The sequence below is a fragment of the Adelges cooleyi genome, unplaced genomic scaffold (assembly GCF_023614345.1).
Source record: "Adelges cooleyi isolate 19-005CV unplaced genomic scaffold, UGA_ACOO_1.1 ACOO_flye_CR_arks_rails_tigmint_CR_PRNA_8, whole genome shotgun sequence".
In the NCBI taxonomy this organism is placed as follows: domain Eukaryota; kingdom Metazoa; phylum Arthropoda; class Insecta; order Hemiptera; family Adelgidae; genus Adelges; species Adelges cooleyi.
The window spans coordinates 5,072,872-5,087,000 of record NW_026096513.1 but is presented as its reverse complement, the minus strand read 5'-3'; the positions used below and the strand labels follow the sequence as shown (position 1 = coordinate 5,087,000).

At 30.7% G+C, this 14,129-nt stretch overlaps 1 protein-coding gene across 1 annotated transcript; it reads left to right on the top strand.

Annotated features, from left to right (window-relative positions):
- The first annotated feature begins 6,495 nt into the window (after positions 1 to 6,495).
- Positions 6,496 to 12,659, top strand: LOC126845837 (molybdenum cofactor sulfurase-like). The gene is made up of 5 exons (XM_050584770.1): positions 6,496 to 6,614; positions 9,072 to 9,306; positions 10,108 to 10,314; positions 10,396 to 10,619; positions 12,319 to 12,659. The coding sequence occupies exons 2-5, from the start codon at positions 9,084 to 9,086 to the stop codon at positions 12,511 to 12,513; spliced, it is 849 nt and encodes a 282-aa protein (XP_050440727.1). The 5' UTR covers positions 6,496 to 6,614; positions 9,072 to 9,083; the 3' UTR covers positions 12,514 to 12,659.
- The last annotated feature ends 1,470 nt before the right edge of the window (positions 12,660 to 14,129 follow it).

Genomic DNA, 14,129 nt, shown 5'->3' with positions numbered 1-14,129 from the left:
TTATTATAGTAATATAGCTAGACAATCCTAGTAAAGTCTCGATTACAAAACTTTTAACAAATTTTCTACATACATATAAGTAAGTGCTACAAAAATCTCAGAATTTTTGGTTCATGCCATAAAAAGTTGTAGGCTTTAACCCTTCGTCATTGTGTTGGGGTTCATTAAACCCCACTTGATAAGATTTTATGTGATACTAATAGTTATCAATCTAGATCAAATTTTCTTTTCCATGAAATCCTTCTTTCTATGTTACTTTATAATTAAAAACCGTTTTGGTTGAAAAATATCCACATGTTTTACTGTTATTGTGTTTTGAACTGAGTGATATCGATAAACGGGTATTTCAAACCCCAACACATTATTCATTTACCAATTTATATTTATGTAACCAAAGACTCAAAAAGTGAAGAAGATGACTGAAAAATTAACTTTTCAACTGACGAAAGGTTAAACCTAAAACTGGTTATTTTATTTTGAAAAACAACATGTATTTAGAAAATGGTTTTATTTTTAGCTTCGATGTAGAGCGGCGAAGGCATTAACTTTACTCTGATGTGTGTTTTTATGTTTATCTGTATACACTGTAACTTTTTTAATAATGAACCAATTCCTTCGAGTAGCAACTCTATAAATCACAAATTTCATGTAGATGGTACTCTGGGGGGAAGGGGGAAAGTTAAAAAAGTTTACTTCTTCACAGTCGAAATTTGAAGAAAAAAAAACCGTACGAGTTTTTAAGTTAGAACTTTTACTGGCTATAATTTCGAGAAAAAAAGTCGGATCGAGTTGAAAATTATAATGAATATTTATTTGGTATGCCCGCACACGTCAGTTTGATCAAATTAAAGTTGTCCCAGTCTTATCCCAGATTCCATTCCAACTGTCGAAAGCTTGCCCAGAATTGGCCTGTTCCTTTAATCATCACCTTCCATTGGTTCGAGTACCGTGGTTACCATGAATACAAACCAAGTGTTTATTTTGGGTTACTATGGTTACAAACATTTAATTTATTTACATTTCGTATTTAAAGTACAAAGTTCGTGCTTGAGATCATCCTTAGGGGTGGAATTTTCGAAAAGTACTATGCCAGTTAGGTTTGCGGGAGTGTACTCAACAACTTTCCAAAGTTTCATGGCGATTGGATGAATGGTGTACTAATGCATAAAGGACAAACAAACAAGAATTCATTTATATATATATATATATAGATAATAATAAGTCCTTTGTCGATTTAGTTCTTACTAATTAATTTCGGTGTTCCAATTACATTATAATATTACTACAAAGTACAATGAATGTTACATTTTTTTAGAAAAACAAAAACGATGATCGAGACTAAGGAATTATTTTTAAAATAGAATTTCGTTAGTCGCGTTTGAAGTTCAATATACACTTGCTGCAACAGTACTTATTGGCTTTGCCAAAACACTATTTACTTATCACCAGATAGCATACACGTTAGCAAACAGCAAATTAGAACAACAAAAATAGGCAATCGATAGTAAAATGTAAGTGCATTGCGAGTTTTGTCGTTTAGTAAAACATTTGATTTTTTTGAAGGGTATACCGAATACATACAGTGTATTTTCTTTAAAAAAAAAATGAACAGGTACATAATTTTTGTATTTTTCATGTTTTACTCGAACGTTTACAGCTTTTCTCCGAAAAACAATGGAAAAATACCCTCGACCGCTAGTTTAGACCGGGAAACGATCAGAGAACTTTTAAAAGACCAAGAGGCTAATTCGGAATGGAGTCATATTTTAAGTAGAAATATTTCATTCAAGAATACATACGAGCCACTGAAGGAGTACATTGATACTAACGGCGATTCTTCCGAAGAAATTCAACACATTAACGTGCTCAACGTGTTGCAGAAATATGCCGAAGACGATGTGATGAATAAGAAAGTAAGTATCGACGTTATACGTGGCTTAGTCGAAGACGCTACCGACTTTGCCGGGTTGATGGATACCAACTTGTATGCAATGTTAATTCTCAATGACTTGTTACTTTACTACAACAGTTTTAACGATGTAATAACCAAAAATGTAACTACCGATATTGAAAAAAACGTGATACGCTGCACAACGGCCTATCACCAGCACCATATGAAGTTCAATATGACCACAAATGAGGGTACAATTAAATTCCGGTTAGCGGGAAATTTACTGCGAAACACAAGGGAAACAGATTTTACATGGACGAGTATAATAGGAAAAATGACCAACCTAGATATCTGTTACCGTATTCGTCTAGGGGAATTCAACGACATATTCAACGCCAGCGGGACGGTCAATCCTTTAGTAATCGATTTACACGAGGTTATGACTATTCTTATTTTTACAATAAGAAGTATTGATAAAAAGTTGCAAGGAGCGTGCGTGGCTCACGAGGGTGATTTGGTGAGCAAATACGAATCTTTATTGGATGAACTCAACAAACAATTCGACCAGTTATAAAAGGACGTGAAAGCAAACAAAGCAACCAAAGCGGCTTGGAAATTGATTAAGAGATATTTTTCAGAATCCGAAGACTCATCTGAGCTAACCAATAGCGATGGTTCAAAACAAGCTGACTATGTTAGCTGCTGAAATCATCCTTAAAGTCCCGTTTCTCATACAACAAGTAAAATTTACAAATGAAAACCATACGATTTTATTGGACCTAGCGCATGGCGAAGAGACAGAAGAAAATAGGTAAATTACCACTGATAGAAAAATATAAGTTTAAAAAAAACTAGTACAGTGGGGTCAGGGAATAGTGGGGATGGGATCATTAGGGGTCTACAGGAATTTTTATAACCAAAAGTGATAAAACTACTTTTAAATAAACGCTTAGATGCCAATCTGTAGATATTAGGTTTAATCCAGTACAGTGAAAATCGAGCACAGTATAAACCATTTAGAAAGTATTAGCATTGATTATGTAATAGACAGATAGGCTATACAATGTTAATATTTGGCGTCTTGCCGTGTGATGCAACCGTCATGGAGTGCTAGTGTAGCCGGGATGCAAGGTGGTGGTGCCTCCGCCATAGGTTGATGAGCGGTGTAGAAGAGTGCCGGGAATGCCGGGTGGTACCTCTGCCGTAGGTCGATGGGCGGTGAGGAGAGGGGGAGAAATAGCTAATCATGCCGTCTACAGCTGACTGTTGTCGCTGTTCTAATAATAGAATGTTTATTCCAAAAAATTCAATGCATTTTTATTAAATTATCTTTGACTATCATCCGGTCATCATTTTGTAATGGTTAAAATGTTTTGATACGTTTTTGACATACGTGTACATTACAATTTTTAATATTATTTTTATTTGTATTATTTTACTTTTGCGCTTACGACTTTTTAAAATATGGCCGGTAATAAGTGTCAATATTTGAATTGTGGGAAATCGAAAAAATATTTTCCAGATTTAAGATTGTACCGTATTCCAAAAGACGAGAGAAGAGAAATTTGGATAATAAATTCGGGTTAGTAAATTAAAAAAGTTGTAAATAACAGTAATAAATTTATAATATTTAAGAACAATCAACAAAAGCAGTAAGATAGCCTTTTTTTATATCATTATTATTATTATTATTTATTTATTGACAAATTTATTAATTTAATGACATTGAAAAGCTCATTTATTCATTACCCGAGTTGGATAAATCTATAAAAGTGAAAACATCTTATAATGATATTATATAGAATGTGATAAATTATTATACATTTTAAAATGTATAATTTTTAAACAGTAAGATGTTTATTACTTCTTTTGTTTGTTTCTAACTAAGATGGTTCAATAAAATATAGTTATTTTTATTGACTTTTTTTTAATTTGTTTGTAAGAAACACAAGTTTATTTTCAATTGAACCAGAAAAACTGCACAATAGGTACATTTGTCAAGAACATTTCCCCCCTGAGAGCTTTATAAATGTTTTTAGTAAACATAGATTAATAAGTACTGCTGTTCCATATAAATACAAATCAGTTGTCTTAAAGTAAGAATAAATAATATTAATAATTTTTTGATAAAAAAAAAAAAATGAAATAATAAATACAAAGTTCGGGTCAAAAAACAAGATAGCTCCAACAATTTTGGGTTAATTTTAGCTCACATTTCAAATCAAAAACCTTAATCAAATCACGTACTACGTCATCTTTTTCATCATGGTTTAATATACATTAATTGATATTAACATTAGTTTTACCTTAAGCTCAATATTTTTAAAATAGTTTTTTTTGTTTCTTGAAAAGTTTAAAAAAATGGAGTTGTCTCGTTTTTGCACGGACCCCTTCATATTATAGTCAGCTTATTTGATAGGAAAAATTTGGATTTTAAAAGTGGTCTTAAGAGTTGCAATCTGGAGTTGATCGATTTGCGTTTTTGTTTTAAATGCGAGTTCCATGTTAGACGTTTATCAAACGGTAGCCTCAGGTACTTGATTTAGTTTTCTGCGGGTATTACTTTATTGTTGAACGAAACCGGTGAACAGTTTGAGACGAACAGTAAAGGAACGGTCGGATAAGTATGACTTAATTAGGAGAAAATAAGAAGCTGGGAGGAACTTTTTTAATTTGTATAATAAGCCATCGTGCCACACCCTGTCCAACGCATTTTAAAACTTTTAACTTTTCAACTTGACTTACTTTCTTTATTTCTTCTTTTATCACCCTTTCTTGATAAAATGATACCCAGTTTATTAACTGTACTTATTTTTCTAGAATATAAATCCAAATCTAAATAACTTGACAAATAAGGATTGGAAGAAGATATTTAACAAATACGACAGCGAGAAAAAAGGTTCAATCTCTGCAGCGGTATTACAGAAATTATTATACGAAGAATTCAAAGTATTTATCACCATTCACCATGCAGAAAAATATACATCTCCATATAATAATTATATGAATTATTTTTAAAAAAGTAATACAAATGCTAAAAAAGTGTTATACAAAGAAATCATTCTACAAATGCCTTAATTATTTTCAGGCCATAAAATAGGATTGAAACAGTTGAAAAAAATGAAACTGATAATGTTTGTTTTGTCACATATACGTTACTATTTAAAATTCTCAAGTTCATACGGTTTTAACATTTAAGAGATTGGGTTATATTTTTCAAAAATATATTAAATTTGTCCCAACTTATAACTATAAAATTATAAAAAAAAGTAATTAAAAAATATCTAATGTCTTTTAAGTTATTGACTGGTCCATAGTTCCAATCATTGATATAACCTAGTCGACAAAATATTAGTATAATGTACCATTCAAGAATAGATACCAATAATTTGTAAAGTTTTTAGTATTTTTTTTTTTCAATTGCAAGCCAAAAACATTTTTAAAAATGTAAATTTGTTTCAGACATTACAATAAATTGCTCAAAATAATATTGAGAAATACACCATGCACAATAATATTATACTAGATACGTTTTTTATTACAATACACATATATACATTTCAATAGGATTAAACGGTTGTTAGTAAACAACAGATTATTTATTTAATTTGTTTAACTACCAAAGATTTAATAAATATATTACATGTAATGAAATATTTGTTTATATATTTTTCAATTTTTCCATTATACTTTGATGGATACAAAATAGTCCTTTCCTTTTACCTTATCACTTAATATTATGTTAATAACTTAAAAAGTTTATAATCAAATCTAATATGAAATCAATAGGTTTATTATGTCTTACAATTTATCTGATAAATCTACAATTTTTTAACTTGAATATCGAAAGCAATTTTATAAAATAAAAACAGTATGGATAGTTGCGGAAATCGGTTATTTTTTATTTAAACAATTAGGTTTTAGATTAGTACTCGTGTATGCCTATTAATTGGTACAACATAATGGTTGTCCAGCTATTATTTAATATCCAACTAATTATTGATTCAGGAAGACGAGCGTTAGATGTCACCCCAATAATAATGAAATAATGTACCTATTATTTTCGATTGACCATTTCATACTTATTGTAGATTGTTAATTGTCAATAGCTTTGTAGCTACTAATAAATATTTACATACTTAATGCAGAGCTGTCCTCTTGACCGTTTTGTGTCCAATTTCCACTTGTAGCCAACAGCTGTGCTTGGATGCCATAAAATCTAGCGGTACAAAATTTGTATTAGTTATTAGTTATTATTATTCAACTAAATTTAAAACTAAAATTTATTTATCTATAGCGTTTTGATGACACTTAGAGTTGTAAATGAACCTCTATGTTAAAATATGTAACTGTGCAAATAGTTTAGCCTAAAATTATATCCAACTACTATATTTTAATATAGTAAATGGATTATAGTTTATAGTTTTGGTTTTTATTTAATAACAAGAACGATCATCTAATTGAATATGTTGTAGCTATTAAATGTGGTTCTATTGAAGTGTTTTATCAGAAAAAAAAACAACGCTTGTCTACCATAGTATATTGCACCGTCACCGTTGTAATTGTATAAGATAACGAGGACAGTAATAATATTGTGGCCATGCCGTTGATATGGCTTAAGTATTATAACGTATCAGTCTGGGTTTAGTTATCAATAGTGCATGTATTGCTTTGAAAATCGAAGAAGCCTGAAAGCTGTTAGTGTTTACCACAAAAGTTCACAGTAAGTAGTATGTTATGGGTTTCGTGTATTTCAATAAATTATCGCTAAAATTGTGTTCTTCATAAAGGACACTTATTTTCTTTTAAAAATAATCGAAAACTCAAAAACTCAAAGTATAGATTTTGTTGGATTTTTTTGAGGAAAAACGGTAGTTTATTTTATACTATTAGACAATATTCAAATTTGTAGTTATTATTCAAAACTGGTTATAGATCAGGCAAAATTTCCTGCAATTAAAATTGTTAGTTAAACGATGCGTTACCAATTATGTTTCAAAAGTATATTATTTTAAAATTTCTTTAAAAAAATGTTTCCAAAAAGAAAATCAGCTAAACAATTATTTATCAATTTCTGACAAAATTAGTGTCTTACGTTTTTTTTTAAATATTTCGTTTAACTATAGATTACATGTATTTACTTATTTTCAATAATACATACCAACTAAAATGTATTTTAAATAAGTATTACTTATTTTTGGGCTCATCATTATGGGTATTATTGAAAACCATAAGGAGAGAACCAAGAAAGGACTATATATGTTTCTAGAAAGTAACAAGTCTGAGGTACTGCATTATAAGTAATGGAGAATTATTTGCACTTAAGACTTTAGATTATAAATATTTAGTTATTTTTTTAGCATAAGAAATTTTTTTTTGAAAAACCACTATTTAATGTAATAAAACGTCTATTTAATAAGATAATTATTTTAAAAAGTAGGGTTACTTGATAAAGTCAATGGTCTATAACAAATTAAGACTAAATTAAGTAAATGTAAGTTTTAGGTCAAAGGAAGAGATCTAGTAAAAGTTAGTTTGAATCTATTTGAACATAATATTTCCTATAATTAATTATCATGCTAAAAATTACAAGTAGAAATTATTTTTATTAACAAAATAGTAATTTTATTTAACCATCTAATAATAATACACTTTTATGTAATAGTTGATTCTTATTTTATTTACTTAATATTGTTTTGAATTAAAACGAAATTAATAATATATTGTTATTTTATTTTTATGATAATTTTTTATTCATTTAAACAAAAAATAATCTAAATTAGGTATATGACTTTAACAAATGCAACCTTTGTCGAATCAATGTTTTGATGGCAGGACTTCTCTATATTACTTTATGATTGTTTGTTTAACAGTCTATAGTAGATGTTGCAGATTATTTAAACATTTTTCGGCTGGCCAGGGATTTGAGAGCATAAACATCTGAAATAAAAAGTGTACGGTTAGTTAATATAATTTTCGGCCACCAGTGTCGTCATTTCAGTTTTTGAAAGGGGAAGGCAAAAGTTTTGACCAGCCCATTTTTTTTTAACAAATTCATAATTTTAAATTTGTTAATTTATTATCATAGACACAAGTAGTCCAACATTTTTGAAAAGAATAATGACCAAAAAACGATGTGGGGCTGAAAAAATATTATACCTACTCGACGCGAACTTAGTTTAGAGGGACTTGTCCCTTCTAAAAAAAAATAACAAATGTATATATTATATACCTATTTATATTTATGTGTCTCTTTATATCAAGCAACAACTGGCTATTTATTACTGTAGTTAAAACAAGATACTATTAATTTTTAAAAAAATTTCGATTGTGTTAAAGAAATGTATTTGAAATAGAAGTAATTGTGATTAAAATAATTAGGATTAGAGAAAAGAAAAACGGAAGAAGTTAAGACGATAACATTATTACAGCCACTAAATAGTTGACAAAATTTAATCATAAAAAAGTCGACCTGCTGTCAATAAGGGATGGCAAATGCCCACCTTGCCCTCCCCAAAATGTCACCGCTGTCTACCACGCCTTAGCTATTCTTAAAGAACCTGCAATATATTTTAGAGTCTTAAGATGTCGTAGGCAACTTAGAAATTTTAGTGGAAAATAGAATAGGCGTATTTAAGGTTCTCAAATCAACTATTGTAGACAATGGAAGAATTTATGACGATGTGGCTAAAGAGGTGCCTACCAGGAGTGTAGTGTAATAATAAAGTGCCATTTTGAATTGAAGTAGCTCGAACGAGAATGTAAAATTGTCTGACGTGTGGAGTGACACGTTACACAGCGTTAATAATAAATACATAAGGAGTAGTTTGGATCGAAACCTCAATAGATTGAGATAGAGTATGCGTGTTGAAAGATGGGAGGAAAATAAAATATTGAAATAACGAAGAGAAGGATTAGTAGATTTTGGGAATGAACATGCTCTGATAACGCAAACGGTAAATCGACCAACAACGAAAGCGTTTGCGAAGACATTGAAAAACACGAATGGGCTTACGTAACAGTTAGTAATCGTAATTCATATTATTATTCATAGTACTTGATCTAATATTCTCAGTTTAGACTTAAGCGTGACGAATCCCTACTGTGATACGAGTGACGGAATCTAAATATAATAATTATTAGCAAATAATGTACTCGAGTGTGGTTTTAATGTGTACAGCATCAATGCACAATGGACCTGCGAGTGTCAAGGATCTACGTGTACCCGATCAAATCCTGTGGAGGTGTGAAGGTCGACGAATGGCCATTGGAAATGTATGGATTTCGATATGACCGCATTTGGGCGGTGTTCAGCGAAGACGGTTTGTGCGTGACGCAGTTGGAAGAACCCAAAATGTGTCTGATACAACCGGAAATAAATTTATCCAAAGGCAAAATGACTCTCACGTACGCCGGTAAGACGGATTTTAGCGTTGATTTAAAAATATTTACAGATAAGCGGTGCCATACACAAAAACGGCGACCGATTTACCAGGGATTCCCGCCGTCAACGGAGGTACCGTCGACATAGTTTACCGTCCGCCCGTCCATAAACTATGACGCCGGTATCACTGTTGACGGCGGGAATCCCTCAAAAATCGGTTACCGTTTTTGTGTATAGCACGGCTCATCTGTATAATTTAAAACCAACCGTTTTAGCTTCGATGCGTAGCTGTGCAGGTATTGAATTTACAATGATGTTTTTTATTTATTTTCGTACCTGGACCTACGGTATCTTCTTAACCTCTGAACACACTTTTTATTGTAGCAACTTCATAGCTCAGAAATCGTACCTAAAGGGTACTTCATTGGACCAAAAATTTAAAAAGTTCTATTTGTAATATAATATTGTTTATATGTTTATTTAGGTATTTTACTTCAAATTTATTTATTTCGATGTGGAGCTGAAGTCTAATTACACTTATGTTTTCAAATATTCAATAAAACAAATGTATACCTATACAATAGTTAATTAATCTCAACATAACTAATATATTGTCTAAACTATAACATTTTTAATACTGGACCAACTTTTTCGAGTACCACGTTAAATTATAATAATGCCTGCAGACCGGTGACCTCCCCGTTTCCAATATGCTTTGACCCCCACTATGTATTAACCCCATTGCACTGGCTTAATCGGATAAAATCATTTTCAAATAAACACTTTGATGCTAATCGGTGGACACTGTTTGAACCCACCGGTGTTGTTGTAGGCAACGTGGACGAGACTCCGATGACCGTGGACTTGGAGACCAGCAAGAGCGGCAACAGCAAAAAGGGTAAAATCTCTTGGGGTGGTTCGCTTGAGGGAATCGACTGCGGCGAAGAGGTGGCGGCGTGGCTGAGCTTTAATCTGGACGTGCCCGGACTGAGACTGATCAGGTGCACCGCTCGCAATCCGCCAAAGGCCAACGAATTCGGTTAGGTTATCGACAAGTGGTCTTAAGCTGTTAAATCATAATAACGTGCATCGAAATTCCATCTTGAATACGCCGTTGCAGGAATGTTAGACCCAAAAGTGATGGCCGCCAGCCAATGTCAGTACCTGCTGACGACCGAGTCGACCGTGAAATGGTTAATGAACGAGCTGGAAGACGACAACGGTGCTATGGATTTCGACAACGTCCTGTATCGGTTTCGGAGCAACATTTTGATTGCCGGCCATTTGCCAGCCAACTCCGAAGTCAACTGGACCGAAGTGACCATAGGTGGTACGAAATTTCCGGTTAGTGGCAAGCACTGAACTCAATATTTATATGAAACGCGTATCTGGATTGAAAAATGCCCCCCCCCCTCGAAGGCAGCCATTTTGTGTACGAGTTTCATAGAAAGTAAAAATGCTACGTTACTTTTTCATAATTCATATTAAAAATGTTAAATTAGGCGATGATAACACCGTCGTATCATAAATCATAGAAAAACAACGAATATCGTGGACAAAACAATAACTGTTCACAAAATGGCAGCCGACTTTAGACATTACACGTTTCATATATTGAGTTCAGTGGTGGCAAGAGTTTCAATTGAAAAAATAAAATTTAATTTAATGAAAATCAACGCTCTCATAATCGTTGATTTTATATTGTGTAGATTTTCAAACGCCTTCTCGCTATTTTCACTTTTAAAATAATTGAAATTTTGTAGTGTTTTTGTTGTACTGTAATATTCAAATTTTTATACTTTTCAGTATTTTCTAGAGCTTTATCAACATCGAAACTTAAGTGGTAACATACATATTTATAGAATTTTTAAATTAAGAAAAAATTACTAAAAATTTGAAAACCAGTTTTGCATAATTATTTTCAAAGTTATTTAAGTTTGAAATGTAGGACTAAAGGTGAAGTACGGTTGAATAATGCACGCAGATACAACTCTTATCTTAACACTTGTCTTACATTTTTTACATTTATAACATTAAAATTGTTTACTCAAAACTGTTTATCGAACAGTCGACATGATCAGTAAATTATTCTTAAATTTAAAGTTAAATAAAATATATACGTTACCTATTAAGTTTCAAAAGTAGATAAAACTCTAGAAAATACTAAGAAAGATAAAAATTGGAATATTGTCTATACAAATTGTAATAAAGCATAAACAAATATGTTTTCAAAAAGAAAAACTACAAAATATCAATTACATTAAGAAAAAAGTAGTGTCGGCGTTAAAATAATTACCGATATTATCTAAAAATGTTTTCCTTAAATTTTTGCCCAAAGATCAACATCCAATTTTCAAATACTGTAATAGATATCAATAGGCCTCCCCTTGTTTGTGCAGAATATGATAGAGTATGATTTTAGGTCCAATAGAGATTTTATTATCTAACAAAAATATATTTAAAAAAAAACCGTATAAGTGTTCTGAAGACAAAGAAGAACTCATAACTGCGTTATCATTAAGTGAAGTTTTCGACTTATGAGTCAAACAAACATAAAAACCACTTTTGTATATTAAACTGATCAACACCTGTGGTTTTACACGAGTGTGTAATACATATAAAGGTGTTACCATTGGGTGTCCTTTTCAAAACATTCAAGCTTTGTAATATAATTTAGAAAAAAAAACTTATTGTAGATATTCTTGTATAGAATGTTTTTTTGTAAAATAAAAAAAAAAAACAACAACAATACACTTATCCATTTCTGTATTATTTATTAAAATATATACCTATCATATGTTTTATAATCACATTAATATTATATGAAAATAATCCAAATAATAATAATCCTATTTTAACATATTTAACATAACAAATACATATACTTAATATAACATTTAAAAATTTGGGTGTGTGGTCCCTTTGAAAATCGATAGTTAATAAATTATAATTTCTAGCTTTAAACACTCCCCCCTCCAAAAAAAAAGAAAATGAAGGGAATTGTTTTTACATAATATTAAAGTATAAAGTTTTGTGATTTTAGGTTGACACAGTTTGTGTCCGGTGTAGAATGGTGAACATTGACCAATCGAGCGCGGAAAAAAATCAAAAACCTTTGAGAGTATTGGATCACAACAAGCAAAAGGGCAAAAGCGTTTTTGGCATTTACCTCAAATGCGAAAAGCCCACAGGTAGTGTAGTGCGAGTCGGTCAGTCTGTCGATGTCACGTACGAATGAAATGAATAAAAATTTAATATTGTAACAAACGAGAAAAAAATGTATAAAATTGAAAAAATAAACGGTGTGTACTGTGTTTGCCTATCGTACCTCTCAACTTACAAAATTGGTTTAAAAAAAAAAAAAAAAAAATAGATTTAGTACTTTAAAATACATATTTGACATTCATTTGAAGAGAGATGTGTGTGATATTAATTTTTTTGATGGTTTGGTTTCTGGCACAGTCGATTTACCTGGAACAATGTCCCGGAGATAACCCGATTACAGGAACCGTACTATTTAAAACTTGTAAGAACAAATTATTTAGAGGATGACCCTTTATTAAAACCACTTTATTCTTAAATATTGCCTATAAAAAACTACTTAAGAATGGTCGGTATCCAGGGGCCTTAATTAGGCCCTGACAGGTAATTAAGCCTGTCAAGGAGTAATGAAGCAAATGTATGGCATTTCCAGCATTTATTATAATTGTTAGTAACATTTTTTATTAATAGTAATTAATTTATATTTTTTTATAAGTATATTATGTATGTGTGCTCTATGTTTATTATATTTTCAAAAGCCGAATGGCGTCTGTACCTAAATAAAACGGATATATTAAAATATACATTAAATATTATATTAATATATTAATAACAATATTTTCACACAACAGTCAAGATATACTCATTAGTAATTAGTTAGCCTAGTTTTCTACATCCGAACAAATCAAATTTATGTGATTTGAAATAAATAATGTGTCTGTAAAAATGTTTAGTTGCCTATGCTTTAAAAAAAAACGGCGTTGGTCAGTGGCGAGGCAAATTTTGACAGTTTTCAACATGTTTTTTAAAAATTAAATTACCAAATACTTTTTTATATATTTTAAGTACGATATTTTTATGTCATTTTATGGGTTTTAGCTATAACATCAAATCGTTATAGACAATATAACTTTTAGTATAAAATGCCGCAGTCAAAAAACACCTAATGAAAATAATGACTGCTTTTGGTCTTAAAATTCAGTCTGAAACGGCTCCATCAGGATATAATATCAGCTGTATCTATATAATAATATAGCCATGGATTGTAGGTTAAATTATTTTTATTGGCATTTGCAATATAAATATTTAAATGTAACGACACAAACAATAATTATTTATAAGTTTTTTTTAATAACGGACAGTTAGTCCAATTCAATTTACAATGCGATAATGGTTATTAATTTAAAAGGAAATATTGGATAGTAGGAAAGAGTCGTCAACGTTATTATTAAGAAATTTCAATAGAAATCTCATACAGTGAAAGTTTCTTCTATCTTTTGAATGTTTTAAATTTAAATAATTAAGAATACCTTAAGTGTTGGGGTCTATATAAATTGTATTTAAAATAAATAAAACGAAAAGAACTATTTTAAACGTATTCAATTTTATCACTATGACCGAAAGTGTATGTTTCTCATACAATAACTGAAACATATAGTCTTGCCTTTCTACAACTCCTCTCCATTCCTCTCGTCTTCTAATTTCCTTTTAATATCTATAGATTACAGGCCCATATCTGGGCTATAGAGTTGTTCTAGATGATTACTTTTTTTTTATCCAAGTATAATTCCTTCAAGGACTACCTGTATAGGA